Consider the following 22,873-nt stretch of genomic DNA (forward strand, 5'->3'; position numbering starts at 1 on the left):
ATTGACGTAGGGTCGGGAGTCACATGAAATGAAATGAAAATGAACTGAAAATCCCTTATTGTCACAAGTAGGCTTCAAATGAAGTTACTGTGAAAAGCCCCTAGTCACCACATTCCGGCGCCTGTTCGGGGAGGCTGGTACGGGAATTGAACCGTGCTGCTGGCCTGTCTTGGTCTGCTTTCAAAGCCAGCGATTTAGCCCTGTGCTAAACCAGCACAGGTAGGACAAACCAGGTATGGATGCCAGATTTCCTTGCCTGAAGGGCAGTAGTGTTTTTTTTTTACGATAATTGACAAAGGGGGCGAAATTCTCCCCCAACGGCGGGATGCCCGCCGACTGGCGCCAAAGCCGGCGCAAATCAGACGGGCATCGCGCCGGCAAAAAGGTGCGGAAGTCTCCGCATCTTTGGCGGCCTAGCCCCAACATTGAGGGGCTAGGCCGACGCCGGAGGGATTTCCGCCCCGCCAGCTGGCGGAAATGGCGTTTGTTGCCCCGCGGAAATGCGGCGCATGCGCGGGAGCATCAGCGGCCGCTGTCAGTTTCCCCGCGCATGCGCGGGAGCGTCAGCGGCCGCCGAAAGTTTCCCGCGCATGCGCAGTGGGGAGAGTCTCTTCCGCCTCCGCCATGGTGGAGGCCGTAGCGGAGGCGGAAGGGAAAGAGTGCCCCCACGGCACAGGCCCGCCCGCGGATCGGTGGGCCCCGATCGCGGGCCAGGCCACCGTGGGGGCACCCCCCGGGGTCAGATCGCCCCGCGCCCCCCCCCAGGACCCCGGAGCCCGCCCACGCTGCCTGGTCCCGCCGGTAAATACCAGGTTTGATTTACGTCGGCGGGACAGGCAGTTTCTGGGCGGGACTTCGGCCCATCCGGGCCGGAGAATCCAGCGGGGGGTCCCGCCAACCGGCGCGGCTGGATTCCCGCCCCCGCCCAATCTCCGGGAGCGGAGACTTCGGCGGGGGCGGGGGCGGGATTCACGGCGGCCAACGGCCATTCTCCGACCCGGCGGGGGGTCGGAGAATGACGCCCAGGTTTCATGGCCGTCATTAGACTTAGATTTTTTTATTGAATTCAGATGTCATGATGGGATTCGAATCTAGATCCCCAGAGCACGGCCCTGGATTTCTAGATTACTTGTCCAGTGATACTAACGCTACGCCTTTGCGCCCCCATACCTGGGGCGGTATTCTACCCCCCGCCGCCGGGTGGGAGAATCGTTGGAGCGCCGCGCGGATCGCGCCACGCCGCCCCGACTCCCGCAGGCGATTCTCCCACCCCCCCAAAACCAGCGCCGCGCGAATCGCGCGGGGCCGCTCGGAGAATCGCCGCAAACGGCGAGCGGCAATTCTCCGGCCCAGATGGGCCGAGCGGCCGCGCGTAAACAGCCTAGTCCCGCCGGCGCCGTCCACACCTGATCGCTGCCGGCGGGTACTCGTCACGAAGGCTTGGGGGGCGGCCTGTGGGAGGGGGGAGGGGGGGGCTCCGTTCCCGGGGTGGGGCCTCCGGAGCGGCCTGGTACGCGATTGGGACCAACCGATCTGCGGGCCGGCCTCTCTGTCGACGGGCCTCCTTTCCTCCGCCGGCGAGCCTGGATCCATTCGCCATGTTTGTGCGGGGCGGCCTGGGGGATGATGGCCACTGCGCATGCACTAGTTGGCGCCGGCCCAACTGAGCATGTGGGGTACCCAAGGCGCCGGGTCTCTGACGCCGCGCCGAGGCCCCACCCACGTAGATCGCGTGACGCCCCTGCTAGCCCCATGGAGTGGGGAGAATAGGGGTCTGGGAACGGGCGCCGAAGCCGGAGTAAAACACTCCGGTTTTACTCCGGCGTCGGCACTTAGACTCCTGTTGGGAGAATCCCGCCCCTGATATTTTGCTCCCTTCCTCCGATTTATGTATCCTTGAGCATTAGACATCCAACATCCAGATCTTTAATAAACCTTTGGAGGCAAAACGTTTTCTATCTTTTAAGCAAAGTTGACCCCTAAGGCCTACTTATTCAGCAAAATAATCGCTGAATTTCATTAAATGATAGCAGGAGGCCATAGCTTGATAGCTACTTTGTAAAGTAATAGTCAAATCACTGATGTTGGTCCAACTGCCCCCCATTTGTCTTTCTACCCCTTTGTAATGATCCATTAGAAAATCTGTGTACAAAAAAGTTCCTGCCTAGGGGTGATTGCATAATATGCAAAGCAAGGAACAGCCAGAATATATTAGGTACCTGAACCTAGGCAAACCAAGAGTTAAATACATCACGTTTGAGTTTGAACTTCTGAGAATTATGATTTGGTGACCAGCTTTAAAATATGTGTTTAAAAAAAAAAACTTGTCGTATTGGGTGCAGCGTCAGAAACCTGTCCTATTTAATGTCACAAGCTCCCTTATGTATTATTACGGAGGCTTGTGAGGGCGCAGCTCAAATTGGTTGCTGCAGATCCAGTTTCTCTGTGTTAGAAAATAATTAGCGCTCACAATCCTGGCTAGAGGTTCCTCAGCATTTCAGGGGTCCCAGCCTGAGAAGGCGAAGGGGAGATTGCTTAAGATCGATAAAGATTTCAGGACCAAGTTGAAGGAGGCGAGAGAGGAAGAAAGATGAAACTATTTTTGGTAGGTGAGGGATTCTTAGCGAAAGCCAGGTTTAGAAAGTGGAGAGAGAGCAATAATTGGATAACGGAGATAGAAACCTAGAAACTTAAAGCAGGAGGAGGCCATTCGGCCCATTGAGCCTACTCTGCCGTTCATTATGATCATGGACGATCATCCATCTCGATACCCTAATCCTGCCCCCCCCCCCCCCCCCCCCCCAATAAATGGAGGAAAATATAGGACAAGAGGGTTCTGAATTGTTTAAAAATGAATTTGGTGCCATTTAGAAGTTTGGCAGAACCCTCTTGCCAGCCCAAGCCTGGGTGTTGCCCAAATCTTGCTACATTTGCACATGGACTGCTTCAGTGTCTGAGGTGCCTCGAATGGGAGGTTTCTCCCAACCTACTCCGTCCAAAAGCCTCATGGTTTTGAAAACCTCGGTCATATTGTCACTTAATATTCTCCAGGAGAACAGCCCCAGTTTCTCTGACCTGTCCACATAGCTGAAGTTCCTCATCCCTGGAGCTATTCTCGTGAAGGTTTTTGTACCTCCACTAAAGCCTTCACATCCTTCCTAAAGTGTGGTCCCCAGAATTTGACACATTAGTCCAGTTGAGGCTTCTTTCCTTTTCTACACTTTGTCATTATCTGTGAAGTCGAGAATCTCGAATGCAGGTTACTAGGCAGACTGTCGACTTCTAGACATTGCAATAAAGGCTGTGATAGATCTTCCTACTGGGGAACTGTCTGAACATAGAACATACAGTGCCGAAGGAGGCCATTCGGCCCATCGAGTCTGCACCGACCCACTTAAGCCCTCACTTCCACCCTATCCCCGTAACCCACTAACCCCTCTTAGACACTATGGCAATTTTAGCATGGCCAATCCACCTAACCTGCACGTCTTAGCACTGTGGGAGGAAACTGGAGCACCTGGAGGAAACCCACACAGACAGGGGATAATGAGTATTTCATAGAATTTCATAGAATTTACAGTGCAGAAGGAGGCCATTCAGCCCAGCGAGTCTACACTGGCTCTTGGAAAGCGCACCCTACCCAAGCCCACACCTCCACCCTATCCCCATAACCCAGGAATCCAACCCAACACTAAGGGCAATTTTGGACACTAAGGGCAATTTAGCATAGCCAATCCACCTAACATGCACATCTTTGGACTGTGGGAGGAAACCGGAGTACCCGGAGGTAACCCACGCACACACGGGGAGAACGTGCAGACTCCGCACAGACAGTGACCCAAGCCAGGAATCGAACCTGGGACCCTGGAGCTGTGAAGCAATTGTGCTAACCACAATGCTACCGTGCTGCCCTTATGTAGACTCCGCACAGACAGTGACCCAGTGGGGAATCGAACCTGGGACCCAGGTGCTGTGACACCACAGTGCTAGCCACTTGTGCTACCTTGCTGCTGAGGTCTGATATTGCCTCAGTTACTTTCCAACATAATGCAGCTGAGTGTGGCGATGCAACAATGTGGGAGGATTAAATCCTTGGACCCTGAATCTGAAATTTGAGTTGAAATAATATGACTTTGAATAATATCTACTGGTAAGGTAAATATAGGAGAGACGAAGGTGAAGTTAAGTAGGCGAGGCTCACTAAAGCTCACCCTATCCATTTGTCAGTGACATCTATTGCAGTGCTCGCCCGAAGAATTTCTATAGTCATCCTGGGTCATCCTGAGATCGTGGTACAAAATAATCATCACCAGCAAAAGTAACATTTTCCTACTTTTCATCCACAGCTATCGCCATTGCATTTGCTATCATCGTGGGATTGACTTTTATTTATGCAACAGGATGCTATCTTAGCAGGTAATACTCTTCATGTCCTAACCTATTCAACGTTCATGGAACTGATAATTCTGCAAAAGCAACCCAAGAATGCCGGAAAACCGAATTAAAAATTGAAAACGCCCAACTGAATGACCTATGATGGATGTTAAGCTGTATGGGTATTGTTATGGGCCAAGGCTTAGACATTCCAAAGTGTATTGTAAAGGTCACCTGACCTATAACTTTTATGTTGAAATTGATGAGCAGAAGTGCCTTCACTTCAGGTGTGATTCATCAAACTTCCTAGGCATTTTTATCAAAAACAAAGTTTATTATAAGAATGTAGTTAACATATATAAAACGCTTAGCAAGAATTTGTTATTAATTACAAACATGAAAAAACACTCAACAGCTACAGTAATCTATGTATAACTCTTAATGAATCCCCCTTAGCTGTTCCAATTCAATACAAAATCCAATAAACCAAAACCCCTTACAAGGGCGTGGCTAGCACACTGTAGTCTCACTTGAATGGGACTGATTCTTTCACGGAGATTCTAGTCCAGCCTCTAACCAGCAGATTCAAAACGCCTTACAGAAAGCAACTCTAGCTTTAAAGTTACCACGGCATTTTGCCGCACCCAATGTGCTTTAAGTTCACTGGAACAGCTTTAAAATAAAAAGAGAAACCAGGGGAACTTCCTGCAGAACAAACCAACAAACCAAAACTGTAACCAAAACACTAAAACCCCCTCTCACCTGACAGCCACAGCCCAGCTCCACCCACAAATGACATCACTGCAGCCGTGCTACAAGCCGTGTGATAAAACAAAACCTTTCTTAAAGGGACAGTCACATGACAGTATAACATTATGAGATTGCTTTTCATTGTTTCCAATAGAGTAACATAAATTGAAACAAGCGGAGATGGTTACAATATGATTAGGTGGGGTTACTGGGGATAGGGTGATGGAGTGACCCTAGGTGGGGTGCTGTTTCAGAGGCCGAATGGCCTCCTTCTGCACTGCAGGGATTCTGTGATGTGTCAGCCCTGGGAGAGGGGCAACAGAGCACGACCCTGGTTTTCTGATTTGCAAATCAATCAGGGTGTACGAAACGGTTTCCAAGGCAAACTGTGAAACTGCCACACTAAAGGCTACTTTCTAATTCTGCGTAGACATTGGGCAGGTCGAAGGGCAAGTCTGCTTTTAATCCTCTTCCCTCAAGAACGGTGCACCACGCAAGAGGACAACGTGGAATAAAAAGTGAACAAAATAAAAGAAGAACCCAAACAAAAAAAACTCAAAAGTGCCGTAATTAGCACCAACACACTGGATCTGGTCCAGTCTCGCACAGGAGGAGGTAGAGTTTACCCTGTGTAGGGCCTCACTCCACATCCCCCCCCCCCCCAATCAAATGCACACCCCATCCCTTCCTCCCGTTTTCTCTTTATCTCCTCCAGCGAAGCCCTCTCCCTCTCCATTAAGTGCCCATAAATATCAGAGACCTTCCCGTCCCCTATCTCATCCAACGACACTACCTTATCCACCAGAGAGGGGGGCGGCCACCGAGGAAACTTGGAGACCTCCTTCCTAACCTGAACCCAGAAGATGAAACTTTTCCGCCAGTTCCTCCAACCCTGCAAACCCACCCTCCACAAACAAATCCCTAAACCTCTCTACCCCTCCTGTTCCCAGACCCTGTACGCCGAGTCCAACCCTGCTGTGACAAATCTATGGTTCTGACATATTGCCGCCCTTAGCAGCATCGACTCCAGCTTAAAATGTTGCCTGAACTGGTTCCATATTCTTAAGGAAGCTACTCCCACTGGCTTGCGAAAACGGAAGAGGGGCCGTCACCAGTGCTTTCAAACACGTCCCAGTGCAGGAGACCTCCTCCATCTCCCCTAAACTGATCTTTCCTCCACGACCCATCTCCGAACCTTCTCAATATTCACTGCCCAGTAATAATTCATCTAATTACTACTTGGGCAATGCCAAACCCCCCTGACTGCCTATCTCTCTATAAATCGTTTCACTCGACCCAAGAGGTCGTGCCCGCCCATACAAAAGTCTAAACCAATTTGTTAAGCCTCCCAAAAAATGACTTCGACAAAAAAGATTGGGAGATTCTGAAATACAAATAAGAATTTTGGAAGGCCTGTCATTTTCACTGTCCGGACCCTTCCCTCCAATGATAACGGGAGGGCATCCCACCTTTTCAAATCCTCCTTCACTCCTTCTACAGTCTGGCCAAAATCAAGGCCTCACCTGTATTCCCAAACATCCAAAATTCGGCCTGGTCAACCGAACCGGCAATTTCTCCAGGCCCACACCCTTTCCCAGAGGGTTCACCAGAAACTCCTTAGTGAGTAGTGAGTTTATAACCCGAAAAAGAACCAAATGTACTGAATGCCTCCCACACTAGAGAGAGGGTCCATTACATACAACAGAAAGTCGTCCATGGAAAGGGACACCAGATGCTCCCCTTGATGTGTTGGATGCTCTGGATTTGGGGAACACATACAGGCCACCAACACTTAAAATTAGTGCAACACTATTTTATTAAGTTAGAAATTGTTGAACATAGTTTCACTGTGGGTTAACACGATGTTAACTAAAGATTAAACTAAAGATCTGTGCCTGTCCGAATCAATCTATGCACTCCGCACATGGTGAGGATCTGTGCTGTAAGCTGTAAACTCTGTCCTTGTAGGAGGCTGCATCCCGAATGAGCGGGAACTCTGATGCCCCCTGTCTTTATAATGAGTGTGCTCTAACTGGTGATTGGCTGCGGTGTTGTGTGTGTTGATTGGTCCCACTGTGTGTCCATCAGTGTGTGTCTCTGCACCATGATATACTGGTGTATATTATGACATCCCCCCTTTTATAAAAGAATGTATGTGTGTGGCAATAAATAATGTATGGTGAGAATGTTCCTAACTACGTGTGGGGTGCGAAGACATATTTACAGGACTACGTACATGAGAACTAAGCTATTTACATGGGAAGGTGTCTGGTGCAGAGAAGCAGTATGCAACAAGAATAACAAGATCAACACTGTATACAAACCAGGGGAACGATCAAACAAAGCAACGAAACAATTCAGAGAGTCTATAAGTCCGCAAGTTCATAAATTAAGTCTCTGAGGTGGGCGACGAATTCTGGTTGACCGCCTCAAGGGTGGGTCGAGAGCCGCCGGTTCAGGAGCGGGCTACACTGCGTCAGAGTCAGGGGAATGCAGAGTGACAGGGAGCTCTGCATAGTCCGTGGCAGGGTCAGCAGGAGGGCGAGGTGACAGTGGAGGATCACGTGGCGAGCGTGGAACGAGACGAAGGGCGCGTCGATTGCAGCGCAGAATAGAGCCATCCGGTAGGCGAACCAGGAACGAGTGGGGGGCCACCTGCCGAAGGGCAACAGCGGTTGCAGACCAGCCCCCATCTGGAAGATGGACGCGGACATTGTCATCTGCAGCCAGAGCAGGGAGATCAGCTGCACTGGAGTCATGAGCCGCCTTGTCCTGTGCACGAGACAGCTGCATCTGGCAAAGGACCGGAATGTGGTCGAGGTTTGGGACATGTATGGACGGCACCGTCGTCCTCAGGGTGCGACCCATGAGTAACTGGGCTGACGACAGGCCAGTGGACAGCGGGGCGGAGAGATAGGCCAGCAAGGTAAGGTAGAAATCGGACCCAGCATCGGCAGCCTTGCATAGGAGCCGTTTGACTATATGTACTCCCTTCTCCGCTTTGCGGTTGGATTGGGGGTACGGGGGACTGGATGTCACATGGGCAAAATTGTACTGCCTGGCAAAGTTGGACCATTCCTAGCTGGCAAAGCAGGGGCCATTGTCCGATATAACCGAGAGCGGGATGCCGTGTCGAGCAAATGTTTCTTTACATGCATGAATGACTGCAGACGAGGTGATGTCGTGCAACCGTGTCACCGTGAAAATACTTTCCACTGTACCTCGGTACACGTGACAATGAACAAATCCAATCCAATCCAATCCAATCCTCAGGGTAATTTGAAAAGTAGTCCACGATCAGGACATAGTCTCTACCCAGCGCGTGGAACAGGTCGATGCCCACCTTGGTCCATGGTGACGTGACCAACTGATGGGGCTGCAGGGTCTCACGTGGTTGGGCCGGCTGGAAGCGCTGACAAGTGGGGCAGTTGAGCACTGTGTTGGCTATGTCCTCATTAACGCCGGGCCAGTACACTGCCTCTCAGGCCCGTCAGCGGCACTTTTCCACGCCAAGGTGGCCCTCGTGTAGTTGTTCCAGGACAAGTTGGCGCATGCTATGCGGGATGACAATGCGGCCCAGTTTTAGAAGAACCCCGTCTACTACCGCCAGATCATCTCTGACATTATAGAACTGAGGGCATTGCCTCTTGAGCCACCCGTCCATTAGGTGACGCATGACACGCTGTAGCAAGGGGTCAGCCGCCGTCTCGCGGTGAATTTGGACAAAGCATTCATCTGTGGCAGGTAGATTGGAGGCCGCCAATGACACACGGGCGTCATCCTGTCAGACGAATCCCGCTGGGTCACACGGAGTGTTGACTGCCCTGGAGAGAGCGTCAGCAATGATGAGGTCTTTGCCTGGGGTGTATACCAGCTGGAAGTCATATCGCCGGAGCTTGAGAAGAATACGCTGGAGGTGAGGTGTCATATCGTTCAAGTCTTTCTGTATTATATTGACCAGCGGGTGATGGTCGGTCTCGACGGTGAATTGAGGAAGTCCGTAGACATAACCGTGAAACTTAACCACACCGGTCAGAAGGCCCAGGCACTCCTTTTCTATCTGCGTGTAGCGCTGCTCCGTGGGGGTCATCGCACGTGACGCATATGCAACGAGGGCCCATGATGAGGCCTCATCACATTGCAGGAGTACTGCCCCAATGCCGAATTGGCTGGCATCGGTCAAAATTTTGGTCTCCTTTGCTGGATCAAAGAAAGCTAAGACAGGGGCCGTGGTCAGTTTTGCTTTGAGTTCTCTCCATTCGCGCTCATGGGCAGGGAGCCATTGGAAGTCTGTCGTCTTCCTGACCAGGTTCCTGAGAGCCGTGGTATGAGAGGCGAGGTTAGGGATAAATTTCCCTAAAAAATTGACCATGCCCAGAAATCGGAGGACTGCTTTCTTGTCCTCTGGTGTTTTCATAGCTGTGATGGCAGCTACCTTGTCCGCATCCGGCCGCACACCCAGTTGGGAGATGTGGTCCCCGAGGAACTTGAGTTCCGTCTGACCAAAAGAGCATTTGGCCCTGTTGAGGCGGAGGCCATGCTCATGTATACGTCTGAATACGCGCTGGAGGCGACTAACATGCTCCTGCGGGGTGGTGGACCAAATGATTATGTCATCGACATAGACGCGAACACCTTCAATGCCTTCCATCATTTGTTCCATAATCCTATGGAACACTTCTGATGCAGATCTGGGGCATCATTCTCCGACCCCCCGCCGGGTTGGAGAATCGCTGGGGGCTGTTGTGAATCCCGCCCCCGCCGGTTGCCGAAGTCTCCGGCACCGGAGATTCGGCGGGGGTGGGAATCGCGCCGCGCCGGTTGGCGGGCCCCCCCGCTCGATTCTCCGGCCCGGATGGGCTGAAGTCCCACCGCTAAAATACCTGTCCCGCCGGCGTAAATTAAAGTACCTTTCTTACCGGCGGGACAAGGCGGCACGGGCGGGCTCTGGGGTCCTGGGGGGGGGGGGCGAGGGGCGATCTGACCCCGGGGGGTTCCCCCACGGTGGCCTGGCCCGCGATCGGGGCCCACCGATCCGCGGGCGGGCCTATGCCATGGGGGCACTCTTTCCCTTCCGCCTCCGCAACGGTCTCCACCATGGCGGAGGCGGAAGAGGACTCTCTCCACTGCGCATGCGCGGGAAACTGTCAGCGGCCGCTGACGCTCCCGCGCATGCGCTGCCCCGACATGTCATTTCCTCGCCAGCTGGCGGGGCAACAAAGGCCGTTTTTGCCAGCTGGCGGGGCGGAAATCCCTCCGGCGCCGGCCTAGCCCCTCAATGTTGGGGCTCGGCCCCCAAAGATGCGGAGCATTCCGCACCTTTGGGGCGGCGCGATGCCCGTCTGATTGACGCCGTTTTGGGCGCCAGTCGGCGGACATCGCGCCGTTTGGGGAGAATTTCGCCCATGATCCCGAACGGCATCTTGTTGTAACAATATTTGCCAAAGGGGGTATTAAATGTGCAAATTTTCCTGCTGGATTTATCGAGCTGGATTTGCCAGAATACTTTTGATGCGTCGAGTTTGGTGAAGAGCTTGGCGCGAGCCATCTGACATCTGAGCTCTTCGCGCTTGGGAATTGGATAATGCTCCCTCATGATATTGCGATTTAGGTCCTTGGGATCAATGCAAATTATCAATTTGCCAGAAGGCTTTGTCACATACCATGGAACTGACCCAGTTGGTCGGTTCCGTGACTTTGGAAATCACTCCTTTGTTCTGGAGGTCCTGCAGCTGCTGCTTGAGGCGGTCCTTAAGGGGTGCTGGGACCCTGCGAGGTGCGTGCACCACAGGCGTGGCATTCTGTTTCAATAAGATCTTGTAGGTATATGGGAGCGTGCCCATGCCCTCGAAGACGTTGTGGTGCTGGTCGATGATGGCGTTGAGCTGCGCCCTGAAGTCGGTGTCCTGAAAGGCAGACGCGTCAGCAGGAGAGAGAGAGTGAACTCTCTGAACTAGGTTCAACAGCTTGCATGACTGCGCGCCAAGCAGGGAGGCTTTCGAGGAGCCCACGATTTCAAAGGGAAGGATGGCTTTGCGTGACCTGTGCATCACTTCAAGTTGACACGAGCCGCTGGCAGCAATGGCATTGCCAGTGTAATCTAATAGCTGGCAGGCTGATGGGAGGATGGCTGGTTTGACACAAAGGCTTTGGAGGTCAGACCGCGCAATGAGATTGGCGGAGGCACCAGTGTCCAGGCGGAATCGCATTTGGGACCGGTTGACCGTAAGGGTGGCACACCACTCATCGTCTGGATCGATGCTGCATACCAATAGAGGCTGGATTCTTTGCTTCGGGGACACCCTGTTTTTTGTAACGATACCGACTCGAAAAGGCACCTTCGGGTCCTCGGTGTCAATATCGGGTAGTAGGTCCGCATCGGACTCGGTGACCATGGGTTGAATGGCCCGGACATTCCTGCGAGGCTGGCAGGAGCGATACGAATTGGCAGGCCGACCTGATCTGCGTAAAGCAGCATAGTGGCCAAGTTTGCCACATCTCAGGCATTGTCAGGATTTGGCAGCACATTGCCGCTTTAAGTGGGCGGAGCCACAGTTGCCGCACGTTGTAGCGTCAGCACGTTCGCTGCGCTACCGCGCATGCGTGGTGCAGCCGTCCGCGGTGCGTGCCTGCGCAGTACGTTCGTCGACGTTGCTGTCCCCTCGTTCGGTGCACACAAGCGCGGGAGTCCGCGAAAAGCGCGCAAAATGGCCACCCTCATCCAGGCTGAGGCCCTGGAGTTGCTCGATTACTTGGACCCATTCTGCCTTGTGGGGACCTTGCCGCGCCGTTTCAGCCGTTTGGATGTGGGAATGCCGACTAGTGGCGTGTTCATGTAGCACGCAGGGCTCGATGGCGGTCGCTAGGGTGAGCTGCTTTATTTTGAGGAGCTGGTGGCGTAGGGGGTCCGACTGAACACCGAAAACGATCTGGTCGCGTATCATGGAGTCGGAGGCGGGCCCGTAATTACAGGACTGCGCAAGGATGCGGAGGTGGGTGAGAAAGGACTGGAAAGGTTCATCCTTACCCTGCAAACGCTGTTGGAATACATTGCTACAGGTCTGGAGTCACATGTAGGTCAGGCCGGGTAAGGACAGCAGATTTCCCTCCCTTTAGGACAACAGCGAACCAGATAGATTTTTACAACAATCAATGATGGTGTCACGGTCACCGTTAAGAGTAGCTATCAACCCCAGATTTTATTAATAAAATTTAAATTCTACCAGCTGCTGGGGTGGGATTTGAACCTCCATCACAAGGACCTCTGGATTACTGGTCCAGTGACATCACTACGCCATCATATTAATATATGCCAGTTCTGTTGATATAACGGTTTAAAAATTCCATTCAACAATTTAAGTTATTTGATACTGATTTATAAAGAGGTTATTGATTACGAGAATATCTCCTTGACTCTGCTGATATCACAAACCTCAAGAATGAAGTTAAAGCAATTTATTAATGTCTAAACCATAAAATGAACAGAATGGGATTGAAACTGATTTTGCCCATCCTTTTATTTGTGAGCATTGGGATGATTTTAATCTCTTTTGCTACACATACATTGGGCGTCATTCTCCGACCCCCCGCCGGGTCGGAGAATGGCCGTTGGCCGCCGTGAATCCCGCCCCCGCCCCCGCCGAAGTCTCCGCTCCCGGAGATTGGGCGGGGGCGGGAATCCGGCCGCGCCGGTTGGCGGAACCCCCTCTGGATTCTCCGGCCCTGATGGGCCGAAGTCCCGCCCAGGAATTGCCTGTCCCGCCGACGTAAATCAAACCTGGTATTTACCGGCGGGACCAGGCGGCGTGGGCGGGCTCCGGGGTCCTGGGGGGGGGGGGGGGCGGGGGGCGATCTGACCCCGGGGGGTACCCCCACGGTGGCCTGGCCCGCGATCGGGGCCCACCGATCCGCGGGTGGGCCTGTGCCGTGGGGGCACTCTTTCCCTTCCGCCTCCGCTACGGCCTCCACCATGGCGGAGGCGGAAGAGACTCTCCCCACTGCGCATGCGCGGGAAACTGACAGCGGCCGCTGACGCTCCCGCGCATGCGCTGGGAAACTGACAGCGGCCGCTGATGCTCCCGCGCATGCGCCGCATTTCCGCCAGCTGGCGGGGCGGAAATCCCTCCGGCGTCGGCCTAGCCCCTCAATGTTGGGGCTAGGCCGCCAAAGATGCGGAGCCTTCCGCACCTTTGGGCCGGCGCGATGCCCGTCTGATTGGCGCCGGCTTTGGCGCCAGTCGGCGGACATCCCGCCGTTGGGGGAGAATTTCGCCCATGGTTACACACACACACATACATTGTTACACACACACATACATTGTTATGCAAGCACATACATTGTTACACACACACATACATTGTTACACACACACATACATTGTTATACACACATACATTGTTATGCAAGGACATACATTGTTACATACACACATACATTGTTACACACACACATAAAGTGTTACACACACATACATTGTTACACACACATAAATTGTTACACACACATACATTGTTATGCAAGCACATACATTGTTACACACACACATACATTGTTATGCAAGCACATACATTGTCACACACACACATACATTGTTACACACACATACATTCTTACACACACATACATTCTTACACACACATACATTGTTATGCATATACATTGTCACACACACATACCGTGTTACACACATAGATTGTTATGCATACACACATACATTGTTACACACACACACATACATTGTTACACACACACATACATTGTTATGCATGCACATACATTGTTACACACACATACATTGTTATACACACATATACATTGTTACACACACATACGTTGTTATACACACATATACATTGTTACACACACATACGTTGTTATACACACACATATATTGTTATATCTGCACACATACATTGTCATATATGAACACATACAATTAGTTATACACACATCTACATTAGTTATACACACACATACATTGTTATACACACACATACATTGTTATACACACACATACATTAGTTATACACACACATACATTAGTTATACACACACATATATTGTGCATCCTTGTATATTTACACAGATAGTAGAATTTCATTTTAATTTTTAAATGGAATATGACCTACTATTCTGTGGGAGACATTTTAAAATAATTTTCTGACGGTCATCTTGGTTGACATTGTTCAGGGACGTTGATGTGTGTTGATGAACACTGAAAGATTAAGGCTCAGTTATACTTCAGCCTCTGGTCTCAGATTACTGCCTGCGATATGCTTTTGGCAATTTCTCTTTATACTGCACAGCATCCTCCATTTAGCAGCCACCATGGACATCAGCATTTCTTTACACCATTACACAATGTTGCCCAACTTTGTCATAATGTCAAAGCTGCTTAATACAACATTTTAATTGTTGATAGGACTTCCAATGGGCTGCTGTTATACTGAAGCTGCTGTGTGTGTTGCAGTGTGTGTGTACTTTGTGAGGGTGTCATTGTTTCAATGTGTGCATGTTGCAGTATGCATGTGTATGTAACTGTGCGTGTGTATTGCTGCGAGTGTGTGTATTGCTGCGAGTGTGTGTATTGCTGCGAGTGTGTGTGTTGCTGCGAGTGTGTGTGTTGCTGCGAGTGTGTGTGTTGCTGCGAGTGTGTGTGTGTTGCTGCGAGTGTGTGTGTTGCTGCGAGTGTGTGTGTGTGTTGCTGCGAGCGTGTGTGTGTTGCTGCGAGTGTGTGTGTGTGTTGCTGCGAGTGTGTGTGTTGCTGCGAGTGTGTGTGTTGCTGCGAGTGTGTGTGTTGCTGCGAGTGTGTGTGTTGCTGCGAGTGTGTGTGTGTTGCTGCGAGTGTGTGTATGGCTGTGAGTGTGTGTTGCTGTGAGTGTGTGTGTTGCTGTGAGTGTGTGTTGCTGTGAGTGTGTGTTGCTGCGAGTGTGTGTTGCTGTGAGTGTGTGTTGCTGCGAGTGTGTGTGTGTGTTGCTGCGAGTGTGTGTGTTGCTGCGACTGTGTGTGTTGCTGCGAGTGTGTGTGTTGCTGTGAGTGTGTGTGTTGCTGCGAGTGTGCGTGTGTTGCTGCGAGTGTGTGTGTGTTGCTGCGAGTGTGTGTGTTGCTGCGAGTGTGTGTGTTGCTGCGAGTGTGTGTGTGTTGCTGCGAGTGTGTGTGTTGCTGCGAGTGTGTGTGTTGCTGCGAGTGTCTGTGTGTGTTGCTGCGAGTGTGTGTGTTGCTGCGAGTGTGTGTGTGTTGCTGTGAGTGTGTGTGTTGCTGCGAGTGTGTGTGTGTGTTGCTGCGAGTGTGTGTGTTGCTGCGAGTGTGTGTGTGTTGCTGCGAGTGTGTGTGCTGCTGCGAGTGTGTGTGTTGCTGTGAGTGTGCGTGTTGCTGTGAGTGTGTGTGTGTTGCTGTGAGTGTGTGCGTTGCTGTGAGTGTGTGTGTGTGTTGCTGTGAGTGTGAGTGTTGCTGCGAGTGTGTGTGTGTGCTGCTGCGAGTGTGTGTGTTGCTGCGAGTGTGTGTGTTGCTGCGAGTGTGTGTGTGTTGCTGCGAGTGTGTGTGTTGCTGCGAGTGTGTGTGTTGCTGTGAGTGTGTGTGGGTTGCTGTGAGTGTGTGTGTGTTGCTGCGAGTGTGTGTGTGTTGCTGCGAGTGTGTGGGTTGCTGCGAGTGTGTGTGTTGCTGTGAGTGTGTGCGTGTTGCTGTGAGTGAGTGCGTTGCTGCGAGTGTGTGTGTTGCTGTGAGTGTGTGTGTGTTGCTGTGAGTGTGTGTGTTGCTGTGAGTGTGTGTTGCTGCGAGTGTGTGTGTTGCTGTGTGTGTGTGTGTTGCTGTGAGTGTGTGTGTGTGTTGCTGCGAGTGTGTGTGTTGCTGTGAGTGTGTGTTGCTGTGAGTGTGTGTTGCTGCGAGTGTGTGTGGTGCTGTGAGTGTGTGTGTTGCTGCGAGTGTGTGTTGCTGCAAATGTGTGTGTTGCTGTGAGTGTGTGTGTGTGTTGCTGCGAGTGTGTGTGTTGCTGCGAGTGTGTGTGTTGCTGTGAGTGTGTGTTGCTGTGAGTGTGTGTGTGTTGCTGTGAGTGTGTGTGTTGCTGTGAGTGTGTGTGTTGCTGTGAGTGTGTGTGTTGCTGTGAGTGTGTGTGTTGCTGTGAGTGTGTGTTGCTGTGAGTGTGTGTGTTGCTGTGAGTGTGTGTTGCTGTGAGTGTGTGTGTTGCTGTGAGCGTGTGTGTTGCTGTGAGTGTGTGTGTTGCTGTGAGTGTGTGCTGCTGTGCGTGTGTGTTGCTGCGAGTGTGTGTGTTGCTGCGAGTGTGTGTGTTGCTGCGAGTGTGTGTGTGTTGCTGCGAGTTTGTGTGTGTGTTGCTGCGAGTGTGTGTGTTGCTGCGAGTGTGTGTGTGTTGCTGCGAGTGTGTGTGTGTTGCTGCGAGTGTGTGTGTTGCTGCGAGTGTGTGTGTTGCTGCGAGTGTGTGTGTTGCTGCGAGTGTGTGTGTTGCTGCGAGTGTGTGTGTTGCTGCGAGTGTGTGTGTTGCTGCGAGTGTGTGTGTTGCTGCGAGTGTGTGTGTGTGTTGCTGCGAGTGTGTGTGTTGCTGCGAGTGTGTGTGTGTTGCTGCGAGTGTGTGTGTGTGTTGCTGCGAGTGTGTGTGTGTTGCTGCGAGTGTGTGTGTGTTGCTGAGAGTGTGTGTGTTGCTGCGAGTGTGTGTGTGTTGCTGCGAGTGTGTGTGTGTGTGTTGCTGCGAGTGTGTGTGTGTTGCTGCGAGTGTGTGTGTGTTGCTGTGAGTGGGTGTGTGTTGCTGCGAGTGTGTGTGTTGCTGCGAGTGTGTGTGTTGCTGCGAGTGTGTGTGTGTGTTGCTGCGAGTATGTGTGTGTGTTGCTGCGAGCGTGTGTGTGTTGCTGCGAGTGTGTGTGTGTTGCTGCGAGTGTGTGTTGCTGCGAGTGTGTGTGTGTTGCTGCGAGTGTGTGTGTTGCTGTGAGTGTGTGTTGCTGCGAGTGTGTGTTGCTGCGAGTGTGTGTTGCTGCGAGTGTGTGTGTGTTGCTGTGAGTGTGTGTGTTGCTGTGAGTGTGTGTGTTGCTGTGAGTGTGTGTGTTGCTGCGAGTGTGTGTGTGTTGCTGCGAGTGTGTGTGTGTTGCTGCGAGTGTGTGTGTGTTGCTGCGAGTGTGTGTGTGTTGCTGCGAGTGTGTGTGTGTTGCTGCGAGTGTGTGTGTGTTGCTGCGAGTGTGTGTGTGTTGCTGCGAGTGTGTGTGTTGCTGCGAGTGTGTGTGTGTTGCTGCGAGTGTGTGTGTTGCTGTGAGTGTGTGTTGCTGCGAGTGTGTGTGTTGCTGCGAGTGTGTGTGTTGCTGTGAGTGTGTGTGTTGCTGTGAGTGTGTGTTGCTGTGAGTGTGTGTTGCTGCGAGTGTGTGTGTTGCTGCGAGTGTGTGTTGCTGTGAGTGTGTGTGTGCTGCTGCGAGTGTGTGTGTTGCTGCGAGTGTGTGTGTTGCTGCGAGTGTGTGTGTGTGTTGCTGCGAGTGTGTGTGTGTTGCTGCGAGTGTGTGTGTGTGTTGCTGCGAGTGTGTGTGTGTTGCTGCGAGTGTGTGTGTTGCTGTGAGTGTGTGTTGCTGCAAATGTGTGTGTTGCTGTGAGTGTGTGTGTGTGTTGCTGCGAGTGTGTGTGTTGCTGCGAGTGTGTGTGTTGCTGTGAGTGTGTGTTGCTGTGAGTGTGTGTGTGTTGCTGTGAGTGTGTGTGTTGCTGTGAGTGTGTGTGTTGCTGTGAGTGTGTGTTGCTGTGAGTGTGTGTGTTGCTGTGAGTGTGTGTTGCTGTGAGTGTGTGTGTTGCTGTGAGCGTGTGTGTTGCTGTGAGTGTGTGTGTTGCTGTGAGTGTGTGCTGCTGTGCGTGTGTGTTGCTGCGAGTGTGTGTGTTGCTGCGAGTGTGTGTGTTGCTGCGAGTGTGTGTGTGTTGCTGCGAGTTTGTGTGTGTGTTGCTGCGAGTGTGTGTGTTGCTGCGAGTGTGTGTGTGTTGCTGCGAGTGTGTGTGTGTGTTGCTGCGAGTGTGTGTGTTGCTGCGAGTGTGTGTGTTGCTGCGAGTGTGTGTGTTGCTGCGAGTGTGTGTGTTGCTGCGAGTGTGTGTGTTGCTGCGAGTGTGTGTGTTGCTGCGAGTGTGTGTGTGTGTTGCTGCGAGTGTGTGTGTTGCTGCGAGTGTGTGTGTGTTGCTGCGAGTGTGTGTGTGTGTTGCTGCGAGTGTGTGTGTGTGTTGCTGCGAGTGTGTGTGTGTTGCTGCGAGTGTGTGTGTGTTGCTGAGAGTGTGTGTGTTGCTGCGAGTGTGTGTGTGTTGCTGCGAGTGTGTGTGTGTGTTGCTGCGAGTGTGTGTGTGTTGCTGCGAGTGTGTGTGTGTTGCTGTGAGTGGGTGTGTGTTGCTGCGAGTGTGTGTGTTGCTGCGAGTGTGTGTGTTGCTGCGAGTGTGTGTGTGTGTTGCTGCGAGTATGTGTGTGTGTTGCTGCGAGCGTGTGTGTGTTGCTGCGAGTGTGTGTGTGTTGCTGCGAGTGTGTGTTGCTGCGAGTGTGTGTGTGTTGCTGCGAGTGTGTGTGTTGCTGTGAGTGTGTGTTGCTGCGAGTGTGTGTTGCTGCGAGTGTGTGTTGCTGCGAGTGTGTGTGTGTTGCTGTGAGTGTGTGTGTTGCTGTGAGTGTGTGTGTTGCTGCGAGTGTGTGTGTGTTGCTGCGAGTGTGTGTGTGTTGCTGCGAGTGTGTGTGTGTTGCTGCGAGTGTGTGTGTGTTGCTGCGAGTGTGTGTGTTGCTGCGAGTGTGTGTGTGTTGCTGCGAGTGTGTGTGTTGCTGTGAGTGTGTGTTGCTGCGAGTGTGTGTGTTGCTGCGAGTGTGTGTGTTGCTGTGAGTGTGTGTGTTGCTGTGAGTGTGTGTTGCTGTGAGTGTGTGTTGCTGCGAGTGTGTGTGTTGCTGCGAGTGTGTGTGTGTGTTGCTGCGAGTGTGTGTTGCTGTGAGTGTGTGTGTGCTGCTGCGAGTGTGTGTGTTGCTGCGAGTGTGTGTGTTGCTGCGAGTGTGTGTGTTGCTGCGAGTGTGTGTGTGTGTTGCTGCGAGTGTGTGTGTGTTGCTGCGAGTGTGTGTGTGTTGCTGCGAGTGTGTGTGTGTTGCTGCGAGTGTGTGTGTGTTGCTGCGAGTGTGTGTGTGTTGCTGCGAGTGTGTGTTGCTGCGAGTGTGTGTTGCTGCGAGTGTGTGTTGCTGCGAGTGTGTGTGTGTTGCTGCGAGTGTGTGTGTGTTGCTGTGAGTGTGTGTGTTGCTGTGAGTGTGTGTGTTGCTGCGAGTGTGTGTTTGTTGCTGCGAGTGTGTGTGTGTTGCTGCGAGTGTGTGTGTTGCTGCGAGTGTGTGTGTTGCTGCGAGTGTGTGTGTGTTGCTGCGAGTTTGTGTGTGTGTTGCTGCGAGTGTGTGTGTTGCTGCGAGTGTGTGTGTTGCTGTGAGTGTGTGTGTTGCTGTGAGTGTGTGTGTTGCTGTGAGTGTGTGTTGCTGTGAGTGTGTGTTGCTGTGAGTGTGTGTTGCTGCGAGTGTGTGTGTTGCTGCGAGTGTGTGTGTGTGTTGCTGTGAGTGTGTGTTGCTGTGAGTGTGTGTGTGCTGCTGCGAGTGTGTGTGTTGCTGCGAGTGTGTGTGTTGCTGCGAGTGTGTGTGTTGCTGCGAGTGTGTGTGTGTGTTGCTGCGAGTGTGTGTGTGTTGCTGCGAGTGTGTGTGTGTTGCTGCGAGTGTGTGTGTGTGTTGCTGCGAGTGTGTGTGTGTTGCTGCGAGTGTGTGTGTTGCTGTGAGTGTGTGTTGCTGCGAGTGTGTGTTGCTGCGAGTGTGTGTTGCTGCGAGTGTGTGTGTGTTGCTGTGAGTGTGTGTGTTGCTGCGAGTGTGTGTTTGTTGCTGCGAGTGTGTGTGTGTTGCTGCGAGTGTGTGTGTTGCTGCGAGTGTGTGTGTGTTGCTGCGAGTGTGTGTGTTGCTGTGAGTGTGCGTTGCTGTGAGTGTGTGTGTTGCTGTGAGTGTGTGTGTTGCTGTGAGTGTGTGTTGCTGTGAGTGTGTGTTGCTGCGAGTGTGTGTGTTGCTGCGAGTGTGTGTGTTGCTGCGAGTGTGTGTGTGTTGCTGCGAGTGTGTGTGTTGCTGTGAGTGTGTGTTGCTGTGAGTGTGTGTTGCTGTGAGTGTGTGTTGCTGTGAGTGTGTCTTGCTGTGAGTGTGTGTTGCAGTGAGTGTGTGTTGCTGTGAGTGTGTGTTGCTGCGAGTGTGTGTGTTGCTGCGAGTGTGTGTGTGTTGCTGCGAGTGTGTGTGTTGCTGCGAGTGTGTGTGTTGCTGCGAGTGTGTGTGTTGCTGCGAGTGTGTGTGTGTTGCTGCGAGTGTGTGTGTGTTGCTGCGAGTGTGTGTGTGTTGCTGCGAGTGTGTGTGTTGCTGTGAGTGTGTGTTGCAGTGAGTGTGTGTTGCTGTGAGTGTGTGTTGCTGTGAGAGTGTGTTGCTGCGAGTGTGTGTGTGTTGCTGCGAGTGTGTGTGTTGCTGCGAGTGTGTGTGTTGCTGCGAGTGTGTGTGTTGCTGCGAGTGTGTGTGTTGCTGCGAGTGTGTGTTGCTGCGAGTGTGTGTGTTGCTGTGTGTGTGTGTTGCTGTGAGTGTGCGTGTTGCAGCGAGTGTGTGTGTTGCTGCGAGTGTGTGTGTGTTGCTGCGAGTGTGTGTGTGTTGCTGCGAGTGTGTGTGTGTTGCTGTGAGTGTGTGTTGCTGCGAGTGTGTGTGTGTTGCTGCGAGTGTGTGTGTGTTGCTGCGAGTGTGTGTGTTGCTGTGAGTGTGTGTTGCTGCGAGTGTGTGTGTTGCTGTGAGTGTGTGTGTTGCTGTGAGTGTGTGTGTTGCTGTGAGTGTGTGTTGCTGTGAGTGTGTGTTGCTGCGAGTGTGTGTGTGTTGCTGCGAGTATGTGTGTGTGTTGCTGCGAGCGTGTGTGTGTTGCTGCGAGTGTGTGTGTGTTGCTGCGAGTGTGTGTTGCTGCGAGTGTGTGTGTGTTGCTGCGAGTGTGTGTGTTGCTGTGAGTGTGTGTTGCTGTGAGTGTGTGTTGCTGTGAGTGTGTGTTGCTGCGAGTGTGTGTTGCTGCGAGTGTGTGTTGCTGCGAGTGTGTGTTGCTGCGAGTGTGTGTGTTGCTGCGAGTGTGTGTGTGTGTGTTGCTGCGAGTGTGTGTGTGTTGCTGCGAGTGTGTGTGTGTTGCTGCGAGTGTGTGTTGCTGCGAGTGTGTGTTGCTGCGAGTGTGTGTGTTGCTGCGAGTGTGTGTGTGTGTTGCTGCGAGTGTGTGTGTGTGTTGCTGCGAGTGTGTGTGTGTTGCTGCGAGTGTGTGTGTGTTGCTGCGAGTGTGTGTGTTGCTGCGAGTGTGTGTGTGTTGCTGCGAGTGTGTGTGTTGCTGTGAGTGTGTGTTGCTGCGAGTGTGTGTTGCTGCGAGTGTGTGTTGCTGCGAGTGTGTGTGTTGCTGTGAGTGTGTGTGTTGCTGCGAGTGTGTGTGTGTTGCTGCGAGTGTGTGTGTGTTGCTGCGAGTGTGTGTGTTGCTGCGAGTGTGTGTGTTGTGCTGCGAGTGTGTGTGTTGCTGTGAGTGTGTGTTGCTGTGAGTGTGTGTGTTGCTGTGAGTGTGTGTGTTGCTGTGAGTGTGTGTGTTGCTGTGAGTGTGTGTTGCTGTGAGTGTGTGTTGCTGCGAGTGTGTGTGTTGCTGCGAGTGTGTGTGTTGCTGCGAGTGTGTGTGTTGCTGTGAGTGTGTGTGTTGCTGTGAGTGTGTGTTGCTGCGAGTGTGTGTGTTGCTGCGAGTGTGTGTGTGTGTTGCTGCGAGTGTGTGTTGCTGTGAGTGTGTGTGTGTTGCTGCGAGTGTGTGTGTTGCTGCGAGTGTGTGTGTTGCTGCAAGTGTGTGTGTTGCTGCGAGTGTGTGTGTGTGTTGCTGCGAGTGTGTGTGTGTTGCTGCGAGTGTGTGTGTGTTGCTGCGAGTGTGTGTGTGTGTTGCTGCGAGTGTGTGTGTGTTGCTGCGAGTGTGTGTGTTGCTGTGAGTGTGTGTTGCTGCGAGTGTGTGTTGCTGCGAGTGTGTGTTGCTGCGAGTGTGTGTGTGTTGCTGCGAGTGTGTGTGTGTTGCTGTGAGTGTGTGTGTTGCTGCGAGTGTGTGTTTGTTGCTGCGAGTGTGTGTGTGTTGCTGCGAGTGTGTGTGTTGCTGCGAGTGTGTGTGTGTTGCTGCGAGTGTGTGTGTTGCTGTGAGTGTGTGTTGCTGTGAGTGTGTGTGTTGCTGTGAGTGTGTGTGTTGCTGTGAGTGTGTGTAGCTGTGAGTGTGTGTTGCTGCGAGTGTGTGTGTTGCTGCGAGTGTGTGTGTTGCTGCGAGTGTGTGTGTTGCTGCGAGTGTGTGTGTGTTGCTGCGAGTGTGTGTTGCTGTGAGTGTGTGTTGCAGTGAGTGTGTGTTGCTGTGAGTGTGTGTTGCTGCGAGTGTGTGTTGCTGCGAGTGTGTGTGTGTTGCTGCGAGTGTGTGTGTTGCTGCGAGTGTGTGTGTTGCTGCGAGTGTGTGTGTGTTGCTGCGAGTGTGTGTGTTGCTGTGAGTGTGTGTTGCAGTGAGTGTGTGTTGCTGTGAGTGTGTGTGTTGCTGTGAGAGTGTGTGTTGCTGCGAGTGTGTGTGTGTTGCTGCGAGTGTGTGTGTTGCTGCGAGTGTGTGTTGCTGCGAGTGTGTGTGTTGCTGTGTGTGTGTGTTGCTGTGAGTGTGCGTGTTGCAGCGAGTGTGTGTGTTGCTGCGAGTGTGTGTGTGTTGCTGCGAGTGTGTGTGTGTTGCTGCGAGTGTTTGTGTGTTGCTGC

General features: G+C 52.4%; 1 protein-coding gene across 1 annotated transcript in view; it reads left to right on the forward strand.

The window, feature by feature from the left end:
* LOC140403524 (heparan-alpha-glucosaminide N-acetyltransferase) overlaps positions 1-22,873 on the forward strand; it is a 358,411-nt gene that overhangs the window by 118,381 nt on the left and 217,157 nt on the right. The window contains exon 5 of the mRNA XM_072491483.1: positions 4,347-4,416. Coding sequence (XP_072347584.1) covers positions 4,347-4,416 — 70 coding nt within the window. The remainder of the gene's footprint in view (positions 1-4,346; positions 4,417-22,873) is intronic.

The sequence above is a fragment of the Scyliorhinus torazame genome, chromosome 28, assembly GCF_047496885.1.
Source record: "Scyliorhinus torazame isolate Kashiwa2021f chromosome 28, sScyTor2.1, whole genome shotgun sequence".
NCBI classification, from domain to species: domain Eukaryota; kingdom Metazoa; phylum Chordata; class Chondrichthyes; order Carcharhiniformes; family Scyliorhinidae; genus Scyliorhinus; species Scyliorhinus torazame.